This window comes from Pogona vitticeps, chromosome 2, assembly GCF_051106095.1.
Source record: "Pogona vitticeps strain Pit_001003342236 chromosome 2, PviZW2.1, whole genome shotgun sequence".
NCBI classification, from domain to species: Eukaryota; Metazoa; Chordata; class Lepidosauria; order Squamata; family Agamidae; genus Pogona; species Pogona vitticeps.
The window spans coordinates 68,115,650-68,142,648 of NC_135784.1; the positions used below are offsets into that span (position 1 = coordinate 68,115,650).

The 26,999-nt window shown below is 43.1% G+C and overlaps 2 protein-coding genes and 1 long non-coding RNA gene across 6 annotated transcripts in view; all 3 read left to right on the forward strand.

Moving 5' to 3' along the window:
• Positions 1-1,093: 1,093 nt before the first annotated feature.
• Positions 1,094-24,637, forward strand: CHDH (choline dehydrogenase). Of its 4 annotated transcripts, none has more exons than XM_020803924.3 (8): positions 1,094-1,182; positions 3,760-4,562; positions 6,182-6,333; positions 15,444-15,573; positions 15,672-15,806; positions 21,344-21,486; positions 22,704-22,806; positions 23,388-24,637. In XM_020803924.3, the coding sequence occupies exons 2-8, from the start codon at positions 3,812-3,814 to the stop codon at positions 23,804-23,806; spliced, it is 1,833 nt and encodes a 610-aa protein (XP_020659583.3). In that variant the 5' UTR covers positions 1,094-1,182; positions 3,760-3,811; the 3' UTR covers positions 23,807-24,637. The 4 variants fall into 4 exon arrangements, with proteins under 4 accessions (XP_020659583.3, XP_072845738.2, XP_072845740.2 ...); XM_072989637.2 differs by having other exon boundaries at positions 1,116-1,165; XM_072989639.2 differs by lacking the exon at positions 1,094-1,182 and adding an exon at positions 1,793-1,907.
• Positions 7,239-10,847, forward strand: LOC144586702 (uncharacterized). Its single transcript, XM_078385336.1, has 2 exons — positions 7,239-10,642; positions 10,825-10,847. Exons 1-2 carry the CDS (start codon positions 7,381-7,383, stop codon positions 10,830-10,832), a joined length of 3,270 nt encoding a protein of 1,089 aa, XP_078241462.1. The 5' UTR covers positions 7,239-7,380; the 3' UTR covers positions 10,833-10,847.
• A 2,101-nt stretch (positions 24,638-26,738) lies between the features above and the next one.
• The window catches only part of LOC144586703 (uncharacterized), a 48,789-nt gene continuing 48,528 nt past the window's right edge, over positions 26,739-26,999 (forward strand). The window contains exon 1 of the long non-coding RNA XR_013541693.1: positions 26,739-26,860. This is a non-coding gene — a long non-coding RNA (uncharacterized LOC144586703). The remainder of the gene's footprint in view (positions 26,861-26,999) is intronic.

Consider the following 26,999-nt stretch of genomic DNA (forward strand, 5'->3'; position numbering starts at 1 on the left):
TAATGGTTAGGAAGTTTTCCCTGATATCAACTAAAATCTGGCTTCCTGTAACTTGAGTCTATTATGATGTATCCTGCACTCTAGTCTCACATGACCCCCATCTGAACCATTCACGCTATAAATCCAAGTCACCACAATTAGTGATGATGTCTCTGATCCATATTGAACGCAATAGTACCTCACTGAAAGTTGCTCAACAGCAGTGCATCTTTGTTGTTATAGGAGCTGAATACTAAGTTACAAGGTTTTTCTTTATTGTTGTTTAATCATGGCTATTACCATGGCTTCTACCAAGTTGCCATGACTTATGATGTACAAAAAGTAAATAGACTTTTTCCCCCCTGCCAGTGAAAATGTAACAAATATGTAAGTCTTGGCCCTCCCTCACACAAAAGTCCTATCACAGCAGCTGTTTCATTATAAAGAGAAAAAAAGCCCCACAGAAAAACAATACTGCTATTGTGCATATTATGCTTTAAAAATGTACCATAAAAACACCAGTTGCGCAGTTGACAAGGGTTTTGCCAGGGGGGGCCTTGATGGGGATTTGAATAGAAGGCAGTTACAACAAAAAGGCACTTTGTTTCTCTGGAACAACTAGATCAGATAACTTGTTCCTTAGAAGATTTAAAACTCTTACACTAGAAGGGGTGGGTGAGGAGGGGAAAGTTTGTATTTTGTGATGTTTTGATAAGGGTGAAGTAGAATTTCAGGGTAGAGAAGAATATATGGATAGAAGTTGTTCCATTTTCTCCTGAGTACTATTAGAGATGGCTGGAAGGTTAGGCTGTTATTCGGAAGACTGACTCTGAAGCTGAGGCGTCCTAGGGCTGTCGGCTGTACAGTAGTGGGGGTGAAACAGTGAAGTGCCGGAAGGGATCTGAAATACCTGAAAGTCTAGAGGCCCGGCCATGGGTTAATATGGCCCTGCTGGGGAAAAAATATATGGATTTTAGGTCATCTAGTCCAACCCCTTGCTCACCGTTTCCCCCTCCGAGTGGTTTTCCACAGAACCACAGCAAAACGAAACCGAATAATAAAATAAAATTAAGCCGAAGGGTCCAAGCAGCCCAGCCCCTCCCCCCCCCCCCCCCGGGAACAGGCTTCTTCCCACTGACGGGCTGCTTGCTTTCTGGACTGGAGAGTTGCTTGCCGGCGAACCTGGGTCAGGGCGTGAGAAAAGTTAAGCCTTGGACCCTGAGGCGGAGAGCGAGGCGTATGTAGGGGAGGCTGGAGAGCGCGCGTGGGGAAAGGCCTCGGAAGGGCGGGTGGCTGCGTGGACGTACAGCCAGCCGTCTTCGCCGCCGAGGGGACGGAGTGTGGCGGAGGGCACGGTCTTCGTCTCCAATACTACCGCGCTAATGACGAGCCCGGCGGGAGGGGGGAGAGAGAAGAGAGATAGCATCAAAAAGTGGGGAGGGAGACAAGAGCCGTCGGCATGGCGGGGCTTGGGGGGCGTTCGGTGGACGACACTTGAGAGTGGCGGGGCGCGGGGGGGGGGGTTCGACGTGGAACTAGCCCAGCAAGCGAGAACTTGGCCGGGAGTTGTGTGTGTCTGTGTGTGGGGGCGGGAGCAGTTGCCGGAGAAACGCACTACGTGTTGTCCCCGCTCGGTCATTCGGCCGCCCGCCGCGACCCCGCCAAAGGTCTTCTGACGGCGCCCAAGCCTTCAGGGGTCGACGTGACCAGCCTGAAAATAAGCGAAAGAGAGAGGAACGGCGCCCCCCCGGAGGGGTGCGGTGGGAGTGGGGGTGGGGGGGGGCGCAGTCACCGAGCTCCCTCGTTTCCGCCCGGGGTGTTCATGGCCACGCCGGGATTTGCCCTTTCGGAGAAGGCAAAGTTCCCCACTCACCCTCCCGGCAGGTTGCTGGGACGTCCCCGAGGAAGCAAAGTCCACGCGGGCCCGGGTAATGTGGGGCAGATTTCTGGGAACCTCTGGGAGGACGTTTCTGTAGAAAGAGGTTGGTAATGGTGCGGCTAAAAAAATATTGTAAATAAATAAATAAAAATAAATAAGAGTTGCTGGCCGTCCCCCTCCCCCTCTGTGACTCCCCCCCCTCCCGCTCCGCTGCGAGGAATCCGGCTCTTCTGGCTCGCTTGGCCCCGAGCGGAGGCCGGGCCGCCCTCCGAAGTTTTTCCAGGCTTCTCAGGCGCCCTTTAGGCGGGGGGGAGGATTTGCTTGAATTTCGTGGGCCACCGTTGTGTCACTCTGCGAAGTGCAACTTTAGCAGTGCATGGCTCTGTTTGATTGTTTATTATTAAAAGTATTGTTAATAACTTCTAATCTCCAAATTGAGTACAGTATAATGAAATATATCAAAAAAAAGTCAGCCGGAATCCTCCTGGTCACCCCAAAATAAGTGCTATGGCATAAACTACAGCACCAGAATGCCACCACTTTGTGGTGAATAGTGGACAAGAGTGATGACCGAGGACTCTGGGGAGCAGGGTTTCAGTCCCCCTCTGCCATGGAAACTGGAAGGGGGCAGTGGAACCAGTGAAACCACTCCTTAAATATCTCTCTCACCTTGAAAGCCCTGTTAGAGCTGCTATAAGTCAGTTTTGCCTAACAAGTCACTGTTCCTAGCCCTTGTGGTACTCTGACTGTGTGAGTTGATGCACCATGATGGATACAAATAACAGCTCATGAACTAGTGGCGGTTTGGTGAGAAAATTTGTTTGTTGTTTTGATTTATGTATCACCCTGTAGTGCTTGGGTGGTTTTCAACATAATTAGATAAGGAACACTTTGCCATTGAGTGAGCTGGGTACTTAGCTGGCCAGACTTGGAAGAATGGAAGGCCGAGTCATCCAAACTGGTTGCCTGAACCCCGAATCCTTTGGGATCTAATTTGGATCATGAACAGAAGCTTGACCGTAGTACTGCAATTTAACCACTACACCAGGGGACATTGCACTTACCACCTCTACTGCTAACCAATCGGCTTCTCTGGCCATTTTCAAAAAAGAGACTATGCACAACTTTAAAAGCCACAAAGGCTGGGTGGAAAGCATTGATATCTTGACCATAATTTGTTTAGTTGAACCCTCTTGGATTGAGGGTGTGATTGGATAGCATGCTCCAGACTGTTCCTTGCGAATGATAAGCCAGGATTCTCCTAGAACCTCGGTGTCATGAGATATGTGAACCAAACCATTGGTTGTATTTTGTTATAACTTAATCTGCTTGAGATAAATGTGGTAGCCATGTTAATTCATTGCAGCATATTTAGTAAAAATAAAGATCAAAAGAATGGTACCTCAGTTCTGTCTGAGGAAGCAGAGTGTAATCCATGAAAGCTCATACTGAACTAAATGTACTAGTTTTTAAAGTGCTACAACCCTTACTTTTATTTCTCCTTTTCCTTGAGAAACTTTGTACATCATTTAAAATTACAATTTTTTTCCTAAAGAATTCTGGCGAATGATGATATCTAAAGACACCAGTTTGGGAATCAATTATCTTTAAGTTCAGACTGTTACTAAAAATGAGGATTTGACAATGTAAGAGTAATTTGTGTGCAATTCTAAATGTGCTAATTAGCAGGCACAAAGACTCAAAAAGCAAAAAAAAAAAAAAAAGAATGCTGATTTTACCAACAGGGTATCTTTAAAAGTAATGTATAGTTTTGCTTCCCAGTACAACAGAGCTAAGGCCTAAAATTATGACTGAGATTATACATTCATTTAGTATGTTTAGACTGACCGATTTGAGTTACTGTACATGTCAATTATCAATATCTTTTCCTTCTTTTTCAGGTCAAAGTATTTGACTTTGTACTGTTTACTTCAGAAATACAACAGGACAAATATGTCGCATTTAATGAAAAGAATTCAGACGTGCGATTTTGCCAGTCATGTGCACAGAGTAGGAAGAATGTTAATTAAAAAGCATCTATTGAGAGGTTTAAATGCCCTGAGTGGCCAAAAACTGAGAACACAGGCATTGTCTGAGGCTGATTCCAAAAACATGGATGCTTTCAGTTATGTGATTGTTGGAGCTGGTTCTGCAGGATGTGTCTTAGCCAACCGATTGACTGAAGACCCTCAGAGCACTGTTAAATTGCTGGAAGCAGGGCCCAAAGATACTCTTTTGGATAGCAAAATGCTACTGTGGAAGATTCACATGCCTGCTGCGTTAACCTACAACCTGTGTGATGACAAATATAACTGGTATTACCATACGACACCACAAAAGCACATGGATAATCGAATCATGTATTGGCCAAGAGGGAGAGTGTGGGGTGGTTCCTCCTCCCTCAATGCCATGGTGTACATTCGAGGGCATGCAGAAGATTATAACAGATGGAGTAAGGAAGGAGCTACTGGATGGAACTATGAATTTTGTTTGCCTTATTTTAAGAAAGCACAAACTCATGAGCTGGGTCCTGACCTTTATCGAGGTGGGAATGGCCCACTTCATGTATCAAGGGGGAAAACAAAAAACCCTCTTCATCAAGCATTTTTGGATGCAGCTCAGCAAGCTGGGTACCCTTTCACAGAGGATATGAATGGTTTTCAGCAAGAAGGCTTTGGCTGGATGGACATGACCATACACAAAGGTTAGCCTTCAGACATTTTATTTGGCGTCTGGGTGCTAAACAACAGTAATCAAATATAGACTTTCCTTCGTGTTTTCCAGGAAATTGTGATTCCTCTAAAAGATTTCCCAGTTCAGTGGAATTAGGATTGTTTGTTTTGGCTTAAAAGTAATTCCAGCTAAGGGTAACATCCTTTTTTCCACTGTAATAAGCATGTGTTGTATATCTGACACCATTTTTAACCATATGGTTTCTTTAATTTAAATCGTATAAGAACACAATTTTTTTCTTTGGCATCAAGGCATTATTTAGACAGGTCTGCAGCAACACTTAAAGAACCAATCCCTGCCCCACAGCCGAAGGGAGACAACATGTTTGTTTGTTTGTTTACACTTACTTTGTTTACAAGAAATTAAAATAAACACCCCACCGCACACCCAAAACAAACAAATAATATGGATCAGGTAGCCTCAGAAGCAATGGTAAGCAAAATTAAAATTCAGATTTAATGAGTCAGTGAGTCTGTCATAGGGGGATGATGTTCTTAAAGGTGCTCACACCTTGTGTGCTTTATTTTAAAGGTAAAATTTGGGGGATGTTTGCAACCAGGGTGGATAAATGTAAATGATTTTTTAAAATCAAATTGATTTAAATCACATCACAGTTTAAATTTTTTTAAAATCATATTTTAAATTTAAATTGTCAAAAAAATCCCATTTGATTTAAATCAAGATCCTATGTGACTGAAATCCTCCTGAAGTTGATGTAAGAAAAAATTATACCCATGGAAGAGTATAGATTGTTACGCCCAAGCAATCAGTATGGCACAATTTGATTGTGCAGTTGATCATACGGTTCATGTCACTTGGGTCACATCTGGTCTCTGGAATGCCTTCATGCTGCCTTGGTGCTGTTGTGTCTACTGCTCGTGTGATTTCCACCAATTCTTTGCAGGTCTGCAAAGTAGCTGCAGGCCCAAGTGCTGCTACTCCTCAGGCAGCAAAGCGCAGCTCAGCTCAGTGCATGCTTACCAAGAGGTTCAAAGGGCCAACAATATGCTTCCACCTCCAAAATGTTGCTTGCCCCTGGAGTAGTCAATAAGTACTGTCAGCTGGGATGGCTGCTGAAACAAAGGAGGCTGGATTGGACAGCAACATCATACGGTGTCCTTTGGTCTTTGTAGTTCTATAGTTGGGGGATGTATTGCACGTGTCATTTTGAACAGCCTGCACCCTCATCAACAGCCCATACAAGCTGAACTTGTACTAGTGGGTACATAGTTGGCATTGCTTCCCATGTACTTCTCCCTTTTACCCATACACCTCCTTGGTGGAGGGGCCCAGACCTCCAGACCAGTTTTTGAAGGCATGTCTAGGGCTTCAGAGAGGAGGAAGAAGTCTCCTCTCAGTTCTGCTGCTGGAAGCAGATCCATCGGTGAAATGGCAGCTTTGGATTCTATCCTTTGTAAAACGGTTTCATTGAATAGGTCAATGGCTCTCCACCGGCACTGGAATGGTAACGTTGGAGGAGAATAAATAATACATAACATCCATAGAACAAGAACATTGTTTATATATCACAGAAAGACTGCATGTTATTTTGGTTACTACTGTCGTTATATGAAAACTTGTATTTTGCAGGTCAAAGATGGAGCACAGCCAGTGCTTACCTTCGCCCTGCATTATCCCGTCCAAATTTGTCTGCAGAAGACAGTACGTTTGTAACAAAAATTTTATTTGAAGGCACCAAAGCCATTGGCATTGAATATATTAAAAATGGAGAAAAGAAAAAAGTAAGACTTCTTTTAAAAAAAAGTATAGACAATAATATCTGAAATGGAACTACAAATAAATTGGTACCTGTTACATAACAGCACTGATGTCACCTGTCTGTCATGGGTTTGGAGGGAAAGTTCCATCCTATGGGGAGTGGAAGGCGGGACATCAGGAGGAGGGGCTGTACTGTATAAATATGTGATGCCTGTGTGGTGAAGAGGGGATGCTGAGACAGACTGTGAGACACTGGGAGGGACGAAGCAGCAGCTGGGGAAGAAGAAGCTGTTGTGGGAGTCTGTGTGTCTGACAGGGTACTACTGTGTGTCAGAGTACCAACCTGAAAGGTTCAGGGGTCTGTTGGTTAGCCAGAACTGATGGGTTCAGGGTCTGTGCTTTAAGTTAAAGGTTCTAGGTGAACCAAACTGTATGCTGGTGTGTGTGAAAATAAGCCACGTTACTTTATTTTATTCACCTGATTGCTTATTTTACCCTGTTTGTATTTAAAATAAACCTTATTCTTTTGTTGTTTAAAAATCCATCCCTGGTCTGTGTGACTTATTATAGGGAATGGTTGGTGGCAGCTTAGTGTAACTGTGTGGCAGATCCCAGTAGGTCTGGGTTTGTCACATTGATTGGTGTCCAGCGTGTGGGATACGACTGGTCCAGTTGTCCAGTGGTCCAGCAAAGCCTTGGCAGGTGTGCCCAGAGCAAGGGGGGTCCAGTCAGGGACAGTCTGAGGCGCGTAGGTAATCTTCTAGGTGTACCTCACGGGGAGGTGCACTAGTAGAAGAACGTGCCAACTGGGGAGACTTAGATTAAGGTGCTCTGAGGCAGCCTGATTTTGGCGGGAAAACGCTGAGGCAAAACTGCGTAGCAACAGCGAGCTAGCTTGCCAGCTGAGAGGCCCAGCAGAGGGGGGTAGGCTCTGACTCGATACTGTTGCAAGTAGTGCTGAAGAACAGCAGCAATCTCTAGGGAGAGCTGGTTCTGAGGCAAGAAGGAAAAAAAGTGGTCGTTTTATTTTGAGGCTTGACTTTTTAAAGCAGCCTGTTCTGAGGGGGGGTATGCCCTTGACTCGAAGCCAAGTAGCAGACATGAGTGAAGTGAAAGACCCCCAGATTGACCAAGGTTCTGAGGATGAATTTGGCTCAGTGCAAGGTGACAGCACAGGAGAGCAGAACCCAGAACTTAGAAAATTGATCCTAGCCCAACAGCATGAACTGAGGGTGAGGGAAATGGAGGAAAGATTAGAGAGAGAGAAAATGGCATTTGAATTAGAGCGAGAGAGAGAGAGAATGGAGAGAGAAGAAAGAATGGAGAGAGAGAAGATGGCGTTTGAATTAAGAAAACTGGAACTGATGAACCAGAACAATAATAATAATAGGGATTCTGAGGGAGGCCAACTGTCTAAGGCTGACCTGAAGAAATTCCCTGTGTACCACAAGGGAGATTGTCCTGAGGTGTTCTTTTCCTTAGTGGAAAGAGCGTTTGTGGACTTCTCAGTGAGGGAAACTGAGAAGATGACCATCATGCGGTCTTTAATCAGTGGTAGCCTGGCTGAGGTTTATGCCGAGATGCCTGAGGAACGGATGAAAGATTTCGCAGAGTTTAAAAAACTGGTGTTTGCAAGACATGGGATAAATGCAGAGCAGATGAGACAAAGGTTCAGGTCCCTCACCAAGAAGCCAGAACAGACTTTTACCCAAGTGGGGGCCCAATTGGTGAGGCTGCTTGAGAAATGGCTGTCGCAGGAGGGAACAGAGACCTATGAACAGCTTAAAGACTTGATAGCCCTGGAACAGTTCTATTCAGTTCTGCATGGGGAATTGAAATTCCAGGTGAGGGAAAGGAAACCGAAATCTGTGGCAGCAGCCGCAGAAATCGCAGATTTTATTTCCCAAATAAGAAAGCCCTTGGGTGAGGGGAAATCTGTAGGGAAACCCAAAGAAACCTACAGCAAGTACTCTCAGGGACCAGGGAAAAGCCAGCAAGGGGGAGGGGCCCATGGTGAAGGGAAGCCCTCAGGCAAGAAACCAAGCCCTCAGAATTTGGAGGGAAAACCCAAACAAGAGGAGAGAGAATCAAAATACACCAGAAAATGCTATTTCTGTCAGGGAAAGGGTCATCTGATCTCAGAGTGTGAGAAATTGAAGCAGCTAAAAGGAATGGTGCCTCAGAATTCTAGTGGGACCAAGCCAAAAGCTGTGTTCTGTGTCCAGCAAGAGCAAGGCTCAGTGTCACAGAGGGAGCCTGTTGCCATGGCTACTCAGTCTGGAACAGCTACCTATGCTGAGCAGGCTGAGGAAAATGGTCCTCTTGTGGAGGTAAAGCGCTGCTTGCTGATAAAAACAGATTCTCAGTTGTTTGAGACAGCCGGGGTGGACGTAGGAATACTTGACCGTCAGTATAGGGGGCTGCGGGACACTTGTTCCCAGGTAACCCTGTGCCATCCCGATATCATTCCCCGGGAGTTTATAATCCCAAATGAGAGCATAAAGGTAGCAGGTATTGAGGGGCAGGTAATCTCTCTGCCAGTAGCAGAGGTACCTGTCCACTTTCAAGGCTGGAGGGGAGATTGGCGGCTAGCGATTTCCTCTACTCTGCCAGCAGCCGTGCTCGTGGGAAATGACCTGGCTGAACATGTGAAAAGGGTGCTAGTGATTACACGCTCACAAGCCACCACAGGGACAGTTCAGGGGGGTAATGATGAGCCAGAGGCGGAAGCAGAGGGGAGTTCAGAAGCTGTGGTGGAAACCTTAACCACAGACAGCAGATTTGGACAGGAGCAAAAGGCAGACGCCACTCTCCAAAAGTGTTTTGAACAGGTGACTGACGCCCAGCTAACACCTGAAACCCCAGTGAGATTTCTGGAGAAAAAGGAGATTTTATATAGAGAAACCCTGAGGAATATCTCAAAAGGGGGAGATGGGATCAGAAGTCAGCTGGTGGTACCTGAAAAGTATCGCCCCATGATCTTACAAAGGGGTCACTCTGACATGTTTGCTGCACACTTAGGGGTCAACAAAACACAGCAGAGAATCACACAGAATTTCTACTGGCCTGACATAGGGAAGCAGATCAGGGAGTTCTGTAAACAATGCGATGTGTGTCAAAGGCAGGGGAATAACCGCGACAGGACCAAAGCAAAGCTGTGCCCTTTGCCTGTGATTGACACTCCGTTCAAATGCATAGGGGTGGATATTGTGGGACCTTTGCCCAAGGCCACAAAGAGGGGGAACAGGTTCATCCTAACAATTGTGGACCATGCCACAAGGTATCCTGAAGCCATACCCTTGACTAATATTGAAACTAACACAGTGGCAGATGCTTTGGTGGGGTACATGTCCAGGATGGGATTTGCCTCAGAGATAATCACAGATTTGGGGGCATCGTTCACGTCAAAGCTCATGAAACGCTTATGGCAAATCTGTGGAATAAAGCACAAGGAAACCACTGCTTATCATCCGGAAAGTAATGGGTTAACTGAGAAGTTCAATGGGACTCTAATGCGCATGATTAGGGCTTACTTGGCAGAGAATCCAAACAATTGGGACCAGAAGCTGCAATCCCTTTTGGTTGCTTATCGATCAGTGCCACAAGCCAGTACCGGGTTCAGTCCATTTGAACTTTTATTTGGGAAAGGGGTGAAGGGGCCCCTTGATTTGATCGAGCAGGGTTGGGGGCAGATCGCCCAGGGTGACCCACAAGACGTTGTGACTTACATAGACACCTTGATGAATGACCTAAGGAGAAACCTAGAGCTAGCAGCAGAGACCCTGCCAGCTCAAAAGGTCAGAAAGAAAGCTTGGGATGACCAGGAAGGCAGGGAGAGGCGCTTTAACCCAGGGGAGGAAGTGCTTTGGCCTAGGCTCTGCAGAGAGAGCAAACTGCAGCTGGGTATCCCAGAAAGAAAATACTTGGGTCACAAGGTAGGGGGAGGAGTGATAAAACCCCTGGAGGCCAAAATAGAAGCTGTTCGAGATTGGCCTAGACCCACCACCAAGAGAAAAGTCAAATCATTTCTTGGGTTGGTGGGCTACTACAGAAAGTTCATCCCGAGGTTTAGCGAGATTGCGGCTCCGCTGACCGATCTGACGAGGAAGAAGGCTGATGACCGCATCCCGTGGACCAGCGACTGTGAGGCGGCGTTCCAGAGGTTGAAGGAGGCGTTAATCAACTATCCTGTCCTGCGTGCTCCAGACTTCGACCGGGAGTTTATCATCTACACCGATGCGTCTAGCAGCGGGGTAGGAGCAGTTCTGTGCCAGGAGGATGAGAATGGTGGCCAGCATCCAGTGTCCTACCTGAGTAGGAAACTTCAAAAAGGTGAGAGACATTTGGCAACCGTGGAGAAGGAGTGTTTGGCCATAGTCTACGCGATCCAGAAGGCCAAGCCTTACATCTGGGGAAGACATTTTATTCTGTGCACTGACCATTCACCATTGCAATGGTTAAAGACAATGAAAACCCACAATAGCAAACTTATGAGGTGGGCTTTGAACTTACAGGACTATGACTTTGAAGTGAAGGTGGTCAGAGGGTCAGTGAACTGTGTTGCTGACGCCTTATCAAGAAGACCTGAAGACTGAAGACGGCGAAAGAACATGGACTATATGTATATAATGAAGACAAAAAGTTAAAATGTACCTGGTTTTAAATTGGTTTGTATTAATAAAGGTAAAATTGATGTAATGCATATGGTAAATGTTTGAAATGCCTATTTGCTATGTTTAACTTGGAGTGTAAGTATATGTAAGTATTATAGGGTATGTATAACTGTTGTTGTATGTTTTATACAGGTTGTTTTTTTGGTGAAAAGCACCTTAGCTTTCCCCCTACAAAACAACTTATAAAGAGGGGAGGTGTTACATAACAGCACTGATGTTACCTGTCTGTCATGGGTTTGGAGGGAAAGTTCCATCCTATGGGGAGTGGAAGGCGGGACATCAGGAGGAGGGGCTGTACTGTATAAATATGTGATGCCTGTGTGGTGAAGAGGGGATGCTGAGACAGACTGTGAGACACTGGGAGGGACGAAGCAGCAGCTGGGGAAGAAGAAGCTGTTGTGGGAGTCTGTGTGTCTGACAGGGTACTACTGTGTGTCAGAGTACCAACCTGAAAGGTTCAGGGGTCTGTTGGTTAGCCAGAACTGATGGGTTCAGGGTCTGTGCTTTAAGTTAAAGGTTCTAGGTGAACCAAACTGTATGCTGGTGTGTGTGAAAATAAGCCACGTTACTTTATTTTATTCACCTGATTGCTTATTTTACCCTGTTTGTATTTAAAATAAACCTTATTCTTTTGTTGTTTAAAAATCCATCCCTGGTCTGTGTGACTTATTATAGGGAATGGTTGGTGGCAGCTTAGTGTAACTGTGTGGCAGATCCCAGTAGGTCTGGGTTTGTCACATTGATTGGTGTCCAGCGTGTGGGATACGACTGGTCCAGTTGTCCAGTGGTCCAGCAAAGCCTTGGCAGGTGGACAAACAAAATTGAGGTGTAGACTCCAGTTCACTTATTAATCCAGGTACCTTACAGAAATAATGTAGTCAAGGAATGGGTGGGCTTCCCCCTCCCACTGCAACCTTACAGATACTCTCCAGGTGTTGCCTGTTGTCCTTTCTTGACTTGTGTTTAGACTTGTGCATGTTTTGAGAATATACATGGATAAGGAATCTTTGAATGTTTGCACCTGTGGACAGAGTTGCCCCAATAAATGATCTTTGTGCATAACTGTTTTTCTAGGGAAATTGTATTGAACACTTGGCTCACAAGACCCAAACTGTACAAATATGACTGCAGCGGCAGCTACTACAGTTCTATCAACAGAATGGTCCTGTTGGACCTCAAAAGTGGAAGGAACCTGGTACTTCCACTGATGGCAAAAGTGCAACTGGGAGACTGAGTCTCAAGATGTATGCAAATGTTGGCAATGCAGACTTTATTCTTATCTTTTTATTTTATTCTTATTCTTAAAGCTCAGACTCGGCGCATTTCAGGAGTGGCTTTCAGGGGCTAAGCATAAAATAAAAATTCACATTAACTTAGAAACAGCAGGCTTGGGATAGTTACAGCTCTTGTTTCTTATCTATACAGTACAGTTAACAATATAACATATTAATAAATATGCACAAAATAAGATCCATAAACTTCTAGTGCAACTTTATGACAGCATACAAGATACATACCATCTTTTTGAACTGTTGCTTCTTGTTTGGTCTATATCAGCTCCAACTTTAATCCAAAATGTAAATACAGAAGGGATGGTATCTACTTATTCTCAGATGAATCAAGGACAGTGAGATAATCAGTGAGGCAGTGGGCACTGTGCTATAGTAAGGGCCAGAAGCCTATTTCTTAATTTAGCCCAAAAGGGGCTAAAATGTTCAACCTCAATTTCCAATCAATTTCCTTCCTTGGTAGGGACCTCCTATACTTAACAGGAACCATATCCATGACCCAGAATATTAAATCTTTTATTGTGTGCCTAAATTCTGTGAAATGGCTGACAAGATGACTGCCCAGCCTTCTATTTCTTAAATTACTAAAGAGGTTCTCCTATACTTGTCTTAAAGGGTTTACTACCCTATTTAGTTTGTTACAAGGGCAACTTATGGCATAGATCACTCCCTTAGTAATGCTGTTGGTAAATCTCTTCAGGATGTGTACCTTGCCATTCTATGGATCTTTAAATTCCATTAAATGGCATGTATTTCAACAATAGGCACAATATTCACAGGGATGGTATCCTGTGGGAGGGGAAGAACTAAGTAGAATACTTGGAATTTGTGGTGGTACTGTCTTTACTAACATATCCCCTAGGTTTCTTGTTCTTTTGAGAGCCTTTTATACTTTCTAAGATGTGTAAATGCGTCTTTATGCATTTCTGTAGTTTGTTAGTGATATGACCATATGTTAGAACACAGTTGGCACGGTTTGTACATTCTTTGTTTACTTATAAGATCACTGCATCTGGTATTACTGGCCTTAGAAAAACTACTATCTGTGACCTCAGATGGGTAACCTCTGCTCCTTAACTGATTTCTCAATATTAGAGATTCCTGTTCAAAGTTCTTCCTCCTGGTACAGTTCATTTTCATCCTTAAGAATTGACCATAAGGAAGATTTTGATGTAGAGATCTAGGATGAGATCAAAACTCAAATAGGTGTTACAATCTGTTGGTTTTCTATATACCTTTGTGTACAGCTTCCCTGATTCTTTCTTGAAAGTGAGATCTAAGAAATGTATCTTGTCATATTTATAATTAATGCCGAATTTAATACAGAGTAGTAAGCCATCCAAAGAACTGTTCTAATAAACTCTCTCTCCCCCCCCACAAATTATAAAGACATTATCTATGTATGCAAACCATTTGATTAAATTCTCTTTAAATAGGTGGTTTCCAGAATGCATCCTATCTTCAAAGGACTGCATATACAAGTTGGCTACTTTTAGGGCCATGGCACATCCCATGACCACTCATTTTATTTATTGTTATTAAATTTTAAATACAGTAAATCCTTTTCAAGGCTATCTCAGCTAGTGAATGCAGGAAGAAGGTTGGTGGGCGTCCCTCTGCTGTTTTGTCTAAAGTAATTCTTAGAATTCTTAAGACTTCTTCCTGAGATATGTTAGTGTATAATAATCTCGCATCCAGATTAACTAAAATATCATTTTTTTTGTATTGTAACTGCTTCAGATTTATTAATCATATCTCTAGAGTCCTGAGTATATGGTATAAATGGTTTTTAAATTTTATTTTTATTTATTTTATTAGATTTATACCCCGCCCATCTAGACCTATGGTCTACTCTGGACGGTAATGATCAATAAACTTTGATAGGGGCTCCAGGACTGAATTGCATCCTGAGACTGTCTTCCTGTCCCTGAATTATTTGCTTTCTGAATCTTGGGTAAGGTATACAAAAACAGTATTCTGGAGCTATTGTTAAGCAGAAATTTATATTCAGTGTTACTAATGCAACCCAGGCTTAAACCCTCTTCTAGTGCAATTTTAATTTTTACAATGATTTCATGAGTGGGGTTATATGCACATGGTTTATATACTGTCCCGCTGCCTCACTGATTATCTCACTGCCCTTGACTCACCTGCCAGCTGAGAGTACGTAGATACCATCCCTTCTGTATTTGCACTTTGAATCAATGTTGGAGCTGGTATAGACCACACAAGAAGTAAAAATTCTAAAAGCTTGGTATGTATCTTATATGCTCTCATTAAGATGTATTAGGATTTTGTTATGTGTACTTTTATTAATATATTATACTGTTTTCTATAGAGTTTTAAAAAGAGCTGTAATGGTCCCAAGCCAACTTTTTCTAAATAAATACATATTTTTGTTTCATGCTTAGCTCTGGAAGAAGACCATTGCCGAAACGTATCAAGCCCGAGCTTTTAAGACAACAATAAAATCTTCATTGCAAACATTTTTATACACCTTGTGACTCAGTCTTCTTGTTGAATCTCACCCTGTTTTTTCTTCATAGTTCTTGCTTTACTCGTTCAAATCAGCTGAGATTCACTTTGACATATTCCAGTGTTTTCACTCATTTCATTGAAGTGTGCTTTCAGAAAACTGTCTAGAAGTCATTTAAGCAACAGCTCCCAAATTCATGTTTTAAACAGTAAGGATGACTATATGAGATAAGAATTTAAGGCATTATCACCTTGTCCCATGTAGCCTTTGCCTTAGTAGATTAAAAAAAAGTGACTGACGCAAATGGGAGCCTACTGGTTAGGAACTCTAAAGACAAACCACTTTTTTTAGGCTTATAAAAGATATTATTCTGATAGTATAGAACATCACCCATTTTATTTGCTGCATTACTTTAGGAGAAAGAAATCATTTCCTTGTCTTCTCAGAGACCATGTTGTCCAAGTTTCCTTCCTGGACAGGACTTTAGAAATCAAGGTCCTACTTTGGAAATCACTATTTTCTGCAGGAAATACCTGGGTAGCTAATACTCATGATGGGATACCTTATTCAAAGAGAAATGAGACACTGTATGTTAGCTGTGTAGGATCTAAAAACGCAGGGTCCTGAAAATGTTCTTTCAAATTTTGTTCTGTCACAGATCATGTCTATTTACTATCATATTTCTCTTATTTCAGGTTTTTGCTACTAAGGAAGTTATTTTAAGTGGAGGTGCCATAAATTCCCCACAGCTACTTATGTTGTCTGGAGTTGGAAATGCAGATGATCTGAAAAAATTAGGAATACCCATTGTATGTAACCTTCCAGGTTTGTCTCTAATAATACTGCATAGTTCTGCTTTAACTTATAGCAAACTTATAGGTTCACTTGTGTAATGATTGGTGTGTTTTTGTCATTTCTACTAGGAGTTGGCCAGAATCTTCAAGACCACCTAGAAATATATGTACAACACAAATGTACTCAACCTGTCACACTATACAAATCACAAAAGCCTCTTCAAATGGTCAAGATTGGTCTCGAATGGTTCCTGAAACATACAGGTATGACTTAAAATCATGTTTCATTATACTCTTCTTCTGAGTCATCGTCATTTAGTCGTGCCCGACTCTTCATGACCTCATGGACCAGAGCACGCCAGGCCCTCCTATCCTCCACTGCCTCCCGGAGTTGGGTCAAATTCATGTTGGTTGCTTCGATGACATTGTCCAACCATCTCATCCTCTGTCGTCCCCTTCTCCTCTTGCCCTCCCACTTTCCCAACATCAGGGTCTTTTCCAGGGAGTCTTCTCTTCTCATGAGATGGCCAAAGTATTGGAGCCTCAGCTTCAGGATCTGTCCTTCCAGTCTTCTTCTGAGAGATACATCCAGTTGACTTTACTATGAAAAAAAACAATTATCTGCACAGGCAAATATATCTCAGAGCACTTGGAATATAAAGAATGATTGACTACTGAATGAGGTATGGCTAGATCTAGATTTAATCATGTGCAAAATGGCTGTAGAAGCAGACTCTCCTGGTGTTCATGGCAGCTGCTTAAAAATGCTGTGCAGAGTTGGGAGATCCTATGAGAGGCTGAGGGAGGGAGAAGCAGGATTCCTTCCAAAATTCCAAATATTCTAGATTTCCTGAGACTCACAGACTTTTTTAGCAGAATGTATTCCAGTCTTCTTTTCATTGTCCGAATTCACAAGATGTTTATCTGATTTCACCATAAAATTTTACCATAACTGCTCTCGCTTCTGTTATATGCAATGAGCATTTCTCTGTTCTTCTAATTTTATACATCTTTGAGACTTAAAAAATTATGCAGGGGATAGATAAAGTGGATAGTGGGAAGCTCTATTTCCTCTCACGCAATATTAGAACCAGGGGACATGCACTCAAATTGAGTGTTTGGAGAGTGAGAACAAAGAAAATATTTCTTTACCCAGCCTGTTGTTAGTCTGTGGAACTCCTTGCCACAGGATGTGGTGATGGCATCTGACCTAGATGCCTTTAAAAGGGGATTGGACAGATTCCTGGAGGAAAAGTCCATTGTAGGTTACAAGCCATGATGGGGATGCATAAACTCCAGGGTTAAAAGGAAGGTACTTCAAAATGTCAGATGCAGGGGAGTGGGATCAGGAGACAGGTATCTAGTGCTCCCATGTGCTGCCAGAGGCATCTGGTGAGACCACTGTGAAATACAGGAAGCTGGACTAGATGGGCTCTTGGCTTGATCCAGCAGGGCTTTTCTTATGTTTGTATGTTCTACCCGAATTTCTGTTTACAATGTGGAAGCATTAGTATCATTTACACTGGCTCCAGTGCATTCTCCCTAAAGGTACCTCATCAGCAGTTTGCCCATTTCTGTTGCCCACCTCACTGCTGCTAATCTTCATACATCCAAGTTAAAGTTGGCAGCGACTTCCTATCCCAAGAGAAATACAAAATACAACTCATTGATACAAATTCTCCAGAGGGAAACACAAGTGGCATGGTGTTAGACCAGGTTTCAAATTGCCCTGCTGGAAAAATATTTTGCAATGAAGCAGATAGTTAATGAAATCTCGTGGGAAAGGTATAATTCACTTTTGGTTTCTATATCCCATGTTGCTTATGTGATATTTTGGCCTCTTTTCCACCTCACAATCTCTTTTTAAACTAAATCTTCATTCTATCAGTGTGTACGCATCCTTCAGTCTTGAGACACTATGGTAACGTGCTCTGAGTAGAGGTCTTGGAACAGCATCTACTGTGGCTGAGAAGGCCAATTCGAGAGTGACCATCCCTTCCACATGAAGACAGATACAATCTGTCCCCTGCCCAGCTCCCTGATTTTGCTGGTTTGGGGACTGCCTCTTTGCCTGGGCCTGCTGTACAAGTGCCTGCCTCCAGGCTGAGCACTCAGATGTCAGGGTTTCCCATCTGTTGAGGTCCATTCCTAAGGCCTTCAGATCCTGCATGCAGATGTCCTTGTATCGCAGTTGTGGTCTACCTCTGGGGCACTTTCTCCGCAGTAATTCTCCATGCAGGAGATCATTTGAAATCCGATCATCAGCCATTCTCACGACATGCCCAAGCCAACATAGACATCACTGTTTCAGTAATGTATACATGCTAAAAATTCCAGCTCATCTAGGACTACTCTGTTTGGGACTTCGTCCTGCCAGGCAATACAAAAAATGTGTCAGAGACAATGCATATGGAACGTGTTCAACTTCCTTGCCTGCTGTGTACTCACCGCAGTACAGGAGTGTACTCAGGACACAGGCTCTATAGACCTGGATCTTGGTATATGCCATCAGCTTCTTATTAAGCCATCCTCTCTTTGTGAGTCTAGACAACATGGTAGCTGGTTTGCCAGTGTGTTTATCGAGTTCAACATCTAGAGAGAGAGTGTCAGAGCTTGTTGTACCAAGGTACACGAAATAATGAACAACCTCCAGTTCTTGTGTGGAGATAGTAATAGAAGGAGGTGAGTCCACACCCTGGCCCATGAGTTGTGTTTCCTTCAGGCTGATTGTTAATCCAAAGTCTTGGCAGGCAGACTTCAGTGCTGTCCTCTGAAGATGCCAGCCACAGAAACTGGTGAAATTTTAGGAAGAACAACCTTCAGAACACAGCCAAAGAGCCCGAAAAACCCACAACAACCATTCGATCCTGGCCGTGAAAGCCTTCACAAATACATGGACATCCAATCTTGGGAAGTATTTTAAAAAGGCCGTCCCTGCTAACCAAATCAAATGCCTTTGTATTTGTAAGATCTATGAAGGCCACAAAGAGTGGCTGTTGTTGTTCCCTGAATTTCTCCTGCAACTGTCTGAGGGAAAATACCATGCCAATGGTGGATCTATTAGCTCGAAATCCACATTGTGATTCTGGATAGACTCTGTCTGCAAGCACCTGGAGCCTCTTCAGCACCACACGGGCAATCAGCTTCCCTACAACACTAAGAAGAGAGATGCCACGGTAGTTATTGCAGTCGCCCCTGTCTCCTTTGTTCTTGTACAATGTGACGATGTTTGCATCCTTCTTGTCCTGTGGTACTCCACCTTCCCTCCAGCAAAGACAAAAGATTTCATACATCTCAGTGATGATGGTTTCTTTACAGCACTTCAGCACTTCAACAGGGATGTTATCCTTCCCAGGTAGCTTGCCAGAGGCAAGGGAATCCAAGGCCATTTATATTTCTGCTAAAGTTGGTTCGCTGTCCAACTCTTCCAAGACAGGTAGGCACTCGATGTTATTTAATGCCTCTTCGGTTACTACATTCTCTCTAGAATATAGCTCAGAGAAGTGCTGCACCCAGTGGTCCATCTGCTGTGCTCAGTCGTGTATGATCACACCTGTAGCAGACTTCAAGGGAGCAGATTTCTTCTGTGTTGGACCTAAAGCCTGCTTGATACCATCATACATTCCCTTGATGTTACCTGTGTCCGCTGCTATCTGTATCTGAGAGCAGAGCTGAAGCCAGTAATCGTTGGAACATCTCCTGGCAGTGTTATACACAGCGTTCTTGAAATGTTCCCATCATTCAGGTGCATTTGCATCAGCCAGCCCTGGAGGGGTTTCCTCAAGCGCTTGGGCATTTCTCTACTTTTTTCTGATCGCGAGTCTTGCTGATAATAGGTGGTCTTCCTTCCTTTTTTGAGTGATGCAATCTCTTTATTCACAGTTTTACTCTGCTACACACCAGGGAATGATCAGTATTGCAATCCTTACCCTGATAACTGTGTGTGATCATAATACTAGGAAGGCTAGAGCGTCTAGTGAAGATCAAATCAAACTGATGCCAATGCTTTGATCTTGGATGTCTCCAAGAGAGTCTGTGTTGAAGGTTCATATTAAAGAACATGTTGCTCACACAGAGACCATAGTAATAGCAAAACTCCAGCAACTGTTGGCCATTTTCATTCATCTTCCCAATGCCAAAACGGCCTAGACAAGGGAGCCAAGAATTGTAATCAGTACCAACTCTAGTGTTAAAGTCTCCGAGAATGAACAGCAGCTCTCTCTCAAGGATTTTTTGATAGTACCTACCAGATCGTCATAGAATTTGTCTTTGATTTCTGTTGTAGATGACAATGCTGGTGCATATGCACTAATGTGGGTGACTGGTCCTGCCAACGAGTGGAGCTGCAGAGACAGGATTCTTTCACTCCCCACAGTAGGTGGAACAATGGATCTCAGCAGAGCATTTCTACCCACAAAGACAACACCATATTCCTTGGACTCATTCAATGGTTTTCCCTGCCAGAAGAATGAGAATTTCTTTTTCTTTGACAGATCCCGAGTCTGGCAACCTCATCTCTTGCAGGACAACAATGTCCATCTGCAGCCTACTCAGTTCCATGTCGATGACTGCTGTCTTGTGCACATTGTCTATTTCCTGCAGGTCATCAGAAAAGCCAAGGGTCATTGTCTGAACATTCCAGGTGCCCAACTTTAGGGCAGAAGTTTTCTTATGACTATTGCATGGTGTAGGGTTATCAATCTGCTTGTCGGATGTCACCCTAAACCCCACGCACCGTGTGAGGTTAAAAGATTGTGGCGAGGTGGCACCTTACTGGCTGGGGGCTGGTCAGCTTAAGGTGGGTGGTAGCTACCTAGTGAGGTGCAATGACCTCTCCCACCATCGGAAGTAGCCCATGGTGTCATGCTGTACACAATCAAGCAAAGAATTATAACCGGTAATTGCTACTTCCTGTGTTATTTTGATGCTGTATGCAAAGCTGGAGTGTCCTTTCCAGAGCACGAAGCCTGAGTAAAATAATATGGAGGATAGGCTGCTACCCAAGCAGCAAATTCCCCCTCTCCGCATCGCTGAAATAGTCCACTAGAAGGGCAACAGCCAATACAACTGGTTCCAGCAATGTCTGAGGAGTTGCCAGAACAGCACAAACTGCCTCTAGGACTCCAGCTCCGGATTTTGCCTCGAGGTTTACTCCTGAAACCTTTTCCATCAGTGGATATAGCCAAAAGGCAGTGGAGGTTTGAAATCAGAGTTTTCCTTCTCCTAGATGGGCTGCCTTCCATGGCTGACAAGCCCCACCTACCCGGGTGCATAGATTACTGTGCTTTTGGGGCATGGATGGGAGTATAAAAGGGGTGGAAAAGGAAAGGGAGTGGAAAGGAGTTTGGAAGGGATTCTATCCTATCAAAGCCTGCAATAATTGTGCTGTCATCCACTCCCTTCGGCTGAATAGTGGAGCATATGATTTGTCTCTAAAATAGCGGAGCATATGATTTGTCCCTAAAACTAGGGATTACCTTTTTGCTTCATTAAAATATCATAAGCTGATACTCTTAAGGAGAGAGGTTAGCAGTTGTTCTTTGTTTTTCTGTTTTAAAACAATTTTATAAAGAGCAAAACACCGTGCAGTCCAGCAGAATGAACCATGCCTAAGCCTTGTTGACTTCAGAGGAGTAGGGAATGGAATTTGATGAGTCAAGGACAAAAGTAAATTCTGCTTATTGTGGATAACATGTATGGAAGGTCGTGATGTGAGATTCTATGATGGGGCAGGGGGAGAAGTGTTTTAAACATTCTCTTTGACAGTTTCTGATTCTAATCAGTGGTGTTTCCCTATGCAGGTTATGGTGCCACTGCCCACCTGGAGACAGGTGGATTTGTCAGAAGTCGACCAGGAGTTTCTCACCCAGATATTCAGTTTCACTTCCTCCCTTCCCAGGTGATTGACCATGGCCGTGTTGCTTCTCAGCTGGAGGCTTATCAGGTGAGCATATGAATCTCCATGCAGGTGTCTGACTGTCTGCTATGTAAAAAAGATTAGGCCCGTCCTCATCATTAGATAGAGCCTACTATGACTTCTCTTTCATTATTGGTTAATATAGAATTTTTTTGCTTCTGCTAGATTAGCAATTTCACAGTCTAAAATAACAGGGACTTAATTTATTTGTGACTCTCTTTGAAATTTTAGCTTGTTATCTTGGTTTGCTAACTGACATTAAGCCAGAATTTACCACTTTGGATGTAAAAAGATATTTTAAAAGATTGACCACATTGCCCTGGCCATGTATTGGTTGAAATTGACCTGCCTCCCAAAGAAGTGCTACAAAAACAACAACTCCATAATCCTTCTCAAAAGCCCTGAGTAAACTCAGTTAGACCCATTTTACAGAGCTATGGAATCAACACTTTTGCCTCTAATAGAGCTGTGCATCTGGTTAAAGAAAAAGTCAGTCTTCACTCTAAGGGGCTGGATCTGTGTGCCATCTCACAAATGGCCCATTCTCGTTGGTTCCCTCTGTACAAAACGTCATTTAATTTGGAGAATTATTTTGTTTATCTGACCTTAGCCTCTTTAAGAAAAGCTTTCACAGCTTTATGCCATCAGCCATTTTGGAGGGGAGATATGATAATGTCCCATTTCATCAAAGACCCTGTATCTGTGGATCAGGAGAGGTCGAGGATGCTTTCCATTGTTTATTAAGTTGCCCTTTATATGAGTACCCCAGAACCCAACTTTTTGCTGGCATTCTTAGACTTCTATATGATAGACCCTCCTTGGCTGAACTCTGCACACTGCTTGTGGGTAGGGATGCAAATACTGTACTACCTATCAAGTAGGAAAATTTGCTTTGGCAGCAAAAGAAATATGCGCCAAGCATCAAAAGTCATAAGAAAAAAAGGAGGTTATGTCATTTTGAACATGTATAGATGTGTACGGTTTTGTGTTGCTGTTGATATTGTAGTGACCTAGTAAAGCTTGTTCTTCTGAGGTTCTTTTCTAAAAAATTAAATATTGAGTAGATTAAAATGATATTTAATAAGAAGGGATTGGAAGGGCAACAGAGGAACACCTGGCCTTAATGTCGATCCTTAGTTTAATGAACTGTGGCTTATGAATCTGAACATCCAAATATAAAAACTGTGAGCTCAGAAGGAGCATCCAGATTACATATTTCAGATGTTCTTTATGGGTTGTTTCAGGTCCATGTTGGTCCCATGCGCAGTACCAGCATAGGATGGCTAAAATTAAAAAATGCTGACCCCAGAGAACATCCTATCCTTGAACCCAACTATTTATCAACAGGTAAATGCAGTTGTCTATTCTTTGTTGTTGTTGTTGTTGTTGATTTGTTCCAATATGTGGTTGAAACTCCCATCAATAACTAAACACTCTTAAACCCATTTGCAGGCATTGGCATATTAGGTTGGTGGTACCAATGTATTTTATTGCCATCCATTTTTTTGTCCCTGTAGGCTTTGGCACAGTAATCACACAATGATCAAATTTAAAGTTTCCAAGAGGGTGAAATTCCCAATGAACTGGTGGCTTAAAGTGATCCAAGATTCAGTAATCTCATTACAACTGCAGTTTAGGTTTCCTGATGTTGTGCACTTCCAGTCTGTCTAGTATGGTGGAGCCATTCAGGCAATCTAATTCAATTGGGCTGTCCATGACACTGACGGAAATGATTACGTATTCCAAACCAGAAACTCCTGTGTGTTCAAATGTGCTTAAAGAGCGCTTGTGGAATCAGACTGCCCTGCTTATTTTCACAGAAAGAGCAGCATTGCGGTGGTGGCACATAATGACACAGGCAATCAGAATCATAGATTAGAACTGGCTATCCTGAGGCTGTCATCTTAAAGATTTGTTTTGTTTTTCAGAAATAGATGCCTGGGAATTCCGTCAGTGTGTGAAGTTAACCAGAGAGATATTTGCTCAGAAGGCCTTTGATATATTCCGAGGATCTGAAATTCAACCAGGAGAACATGTTCAGTCGGATGCAGAAATGGATGCCTTCATAAGACAAAAGGCAGATAGTGCCTATCATCCTTCCTGCACGTGCAAAATGGGACAGAGTTCTGATACTACTGCTGTGGTTGATCCCCAGACCAAAGTTATAGGAATGGAAAACCTGAGAGTTGTTGATGCCTCAATAATGCCTAGTATTGTCAGTGGAAATTTAAATGCCCCAACTATTATGATAGCAGAGAAAGCTGCTGATATGATCAAGGGACTGCCATCACTTCAAGAGAAAAATGTTCCTATATATAAACCCCAAACTTTGGAAACTCAGCGTTAAGTAACTCCAGTGTTCTCTTTACTCGGTTGAAGTTCTTCATTGTATCAGAATCTCAGCTTTTCCTTTGTCACGTTAAAAAGTATCAAAAACTGTGGTTTCCCACGAATTACCTATTTGAAATCCCTTCCCAGTAACAATCCAAAACAAATCTTCAATTACAGTCAGCAAAAGCAATTAGATATATTAAGTGAAGTTGCTTGGAAACAGTCAGCTACTACCCTCTCTAATAATAACAGGTGAATATATTATCAAAGCAACAACTGCATAATAATATGCCTGATGTACTTATTATTTTCTGTAGGTGGATCTTACAGTGGAATGAACCTCAGATCTTTAGAGATGTGAAGGCCTATAATCTCCCACTTCTTCCCAGTTTGTAGGGAGGAGCATGAAAAATCTTTTTCGCTTTTGTTTTTGGCCCAGCGTCTCCATATCTCTAATCCTGAATTGACATTCAAGTGGTTGGAAGAACAGTTGTGATCAAGTCAGAATATGGCTTATGAGCTTTTGGTTTTACACTGAAATAAGTTGACCTTACTGTATTTTTTCAGGCCTGCACCAAGTATTAGGTAGAAAATTCAAGGGGCACAGTTGGTACATTTCAGAAAAATATAGCCCTGACACAGTTCCAATCAGAGCTGTGTCATGGGGTTTATGTTATGCTCTTTGTGATTCTTATTTTCAGCTATATTCAATTGTGATCAAAGTGGTTTCCTCTTATTAAGTATTAAATATTTTCCCACTTGAGAAAAATGGGATAAATTACCATAGAATGCTCACAATCTGCTTGATATTTTCAGTGGTCCAATAAAGGTATTGCCTGCTCCTGGATTTACATGGCCTATTATTTATTCTCTCCCACCCCTTTTCATGGGACTATCTACACAAAGTGGACTATTTTAAACAAGTTATATGAAACGTTTTTAATTCTAAATATTGCTTAACATTATCTAATGACAGGATTGTGCACTTGAAGGTAGCTGATGGGTTTGACAAGCACACAGAAAACAAATAGTAGAAATGAAGGAAAAGGAGGAAATAATCTCTGTTAGTGAATTATAGAAACTACAGGTTGCATAAAGACTGTATTGCTAAAGGTATCCGCTATAAATTGGGTTGTAGTGTGTGTGTTTAGTCGTTTAGTCGTGTCCGACTCTTCGTGACCCCATGGACCAGAGCACGCCAGGCCCTCCTGTCTTCTACTGCCTCCCGGAGTTGTGTCAGGTTCATGTTGGTTGCTTCGCAGACACTGTCCAGCCATCTCATCCTCGGTCGTCCCCTTCTCCTCTTGCCTTCACACTTTCGCAACATCAAAGTCTTTTCCAGGGAGTCTTTTCTTCTCATTAGATGGCCAAAGTACTGGAGCCTCAGCTTCAGGATCTGTCCTTCCAGTGAGCACCCAGGGTTGATTTCCTTTAGAACTGATAGGTTTGTTCTCCTTGCAGTCCAGGGGATCCTCAAGAGCCTCCTCCAGCACCACAATTCAAAGGCATCAATTCTTCGGCGGTCTGCTTTCTTTATGGTCCAGCTCTCACTTCCTGGGTTGTAGAGGATATGACAATTGTAGAGAAGTTCAGGTTTCACTGAACCTCATGGCTTATGTTCGTGTTAGCAAGCTCTGCAGTACAGGTCTTGTGTGTTCAATACATTACAGAAGATTTGGGGTGACTCAGTGACACTTGGTACCTAAAAGAGGGGGGGAAATCCCATAGCATGGCCAGTCTAGTAAGCAATGCAACGTCCTCCCTTTGGCACAGTGGATCCATCCATGTGCAGTGGTTGCTGAGCCTACTGGGAATCTGGGGAGGTTGGTCTAAGCTTTCTCTAGGGATACTCGGCAAGTGGAGTTTCAAGGGGAGATTTTGGGTCTTATAGGGGATTCAGCTGTCAGTCTCACACTTCAAGACTTCCTACTTTTGCTACAGCAACATAGATCCCCACCAATTGTATCCTTTCTGCTCCTCCTCCCCAAATGCCAGAGCAACCTTTAGTGATTTGGAGAGGCACACAGACTTACTCAGGATAATTGGGGCTTCTTAAATCAACTTGAGTTGATCAGGAACACACAAACATGTCTGCTCTGGACACTTCTATAAAGCCAATGCATGGCCCGAATTTCCGATGCCTTGTAATGACCAGGTGAGATCAAAACAGTTCAGTGAACGGGCCTTGCAGTGGGCCCAGTGGTGCATGCACCTCCTCTGGTGCATGAACTGGAGGGTGCTACATGTTGAGCTTCCCAGTCTGATTGGCCACTGTGGGACCAGAAACCTGGCCTAGGGTGGACTTTGGTCTGATCCAGCAGGGTTCTCTTTATGTCCTTAGTTGGCAGAGGACCCTCATTGTGTTGCCTTTCAGCAGAGTCAACTGAAATAGATGTCTGGAGACTGAATGCAATTAGACTCTGTTGAAAAGCTTTTGCATCTGAATTGGTATTAGGTGAAATGGGCGTATTTAATCTGTCATGTTTTGTTTACATTGTTGCACGTATCAAGTGAAGAACTGAAGACAGCTGAACAAGCCTTGTTTAAGCATGCATAGGAATAGAAACCTGTTTGTACCTACAACCCCAAACAAAATTCTCTGGTTACCTTTATATTGGTTTTATAAAGTCAAGGACTGAATTCATTCTGTCATTATAAAGCAAATTGACTTTGAGCAAGACAACAACTTTATTGGATCATTTCTTTCAACCAGTGGGAAACATATACATTACACTTATTATGTAAAAGCTAACAGTATTTAAAAGAGTGGCATTTCAGTGAACTTGAAATATCTCAGTAGATAAATAAGTATGATGATTTCCTAGACATTTGCAAAGAGACATGATTTAGTTCAGAAAAATTGCAAACAGGCTTTAAAAACTGCTGAGTCAATAGCTGGCTGGAGGGACAACTGCAGAGGCTCTAAGCAGGTCCTGCTACCTGGTGTTGCTGCAAAGCAGTAAAACGGTAGAGCATTGTGATTAACTGGGGGAAGGAGCTGCATCTAAGAACAGGAGCATTACTGAGGAACAAATATGTCTGCAGCAAGTGCTGGCCTATAACGGATCAGGTAAACCTTTTCCATGATAAATGTTCTGTCATTAAGTGGACACAGGCATGATTGACTCCTCTTAATGAAATGTATCCAAGGCAATATAACTCCAAGAGCTTTTAATAGACAGAGGCTCAGAGCTTTTGAGGGGGCTCTC

Excerpts from the sequence above, each read along its gene's own strand:
- CHDH (XM_020803924.3), top strand. The coding sequence starts at position 3,812 with ATGTCGCATTTAATGAAAAGAATTCAGACGTGCGATTTTGCCAGTCAT. Across the intron at positions 15,574-15,671 it reads CATTGTATGTAACCTTCCAG|GAGTTGGCCAGAATCTTCAA; the intron begins GTTTGTCTCTAA and ends CATTTCTACTAG. Across the intron at positions 15,807-21,343 it reads ATGGTTCCTGAAACATACAG|GTTATGGTGCCACTGCCCAC; the intron begins GTATGACTTAAA and ends TTCCCTATGCAG.
- LOC144586702 (XM_078385336.1), top strand. The coding sequence starts at position 7,381 with ATGCCCTTGACTCGAAGCCAAGTAGCAGACATGAGTGAAGTGAAAGAC.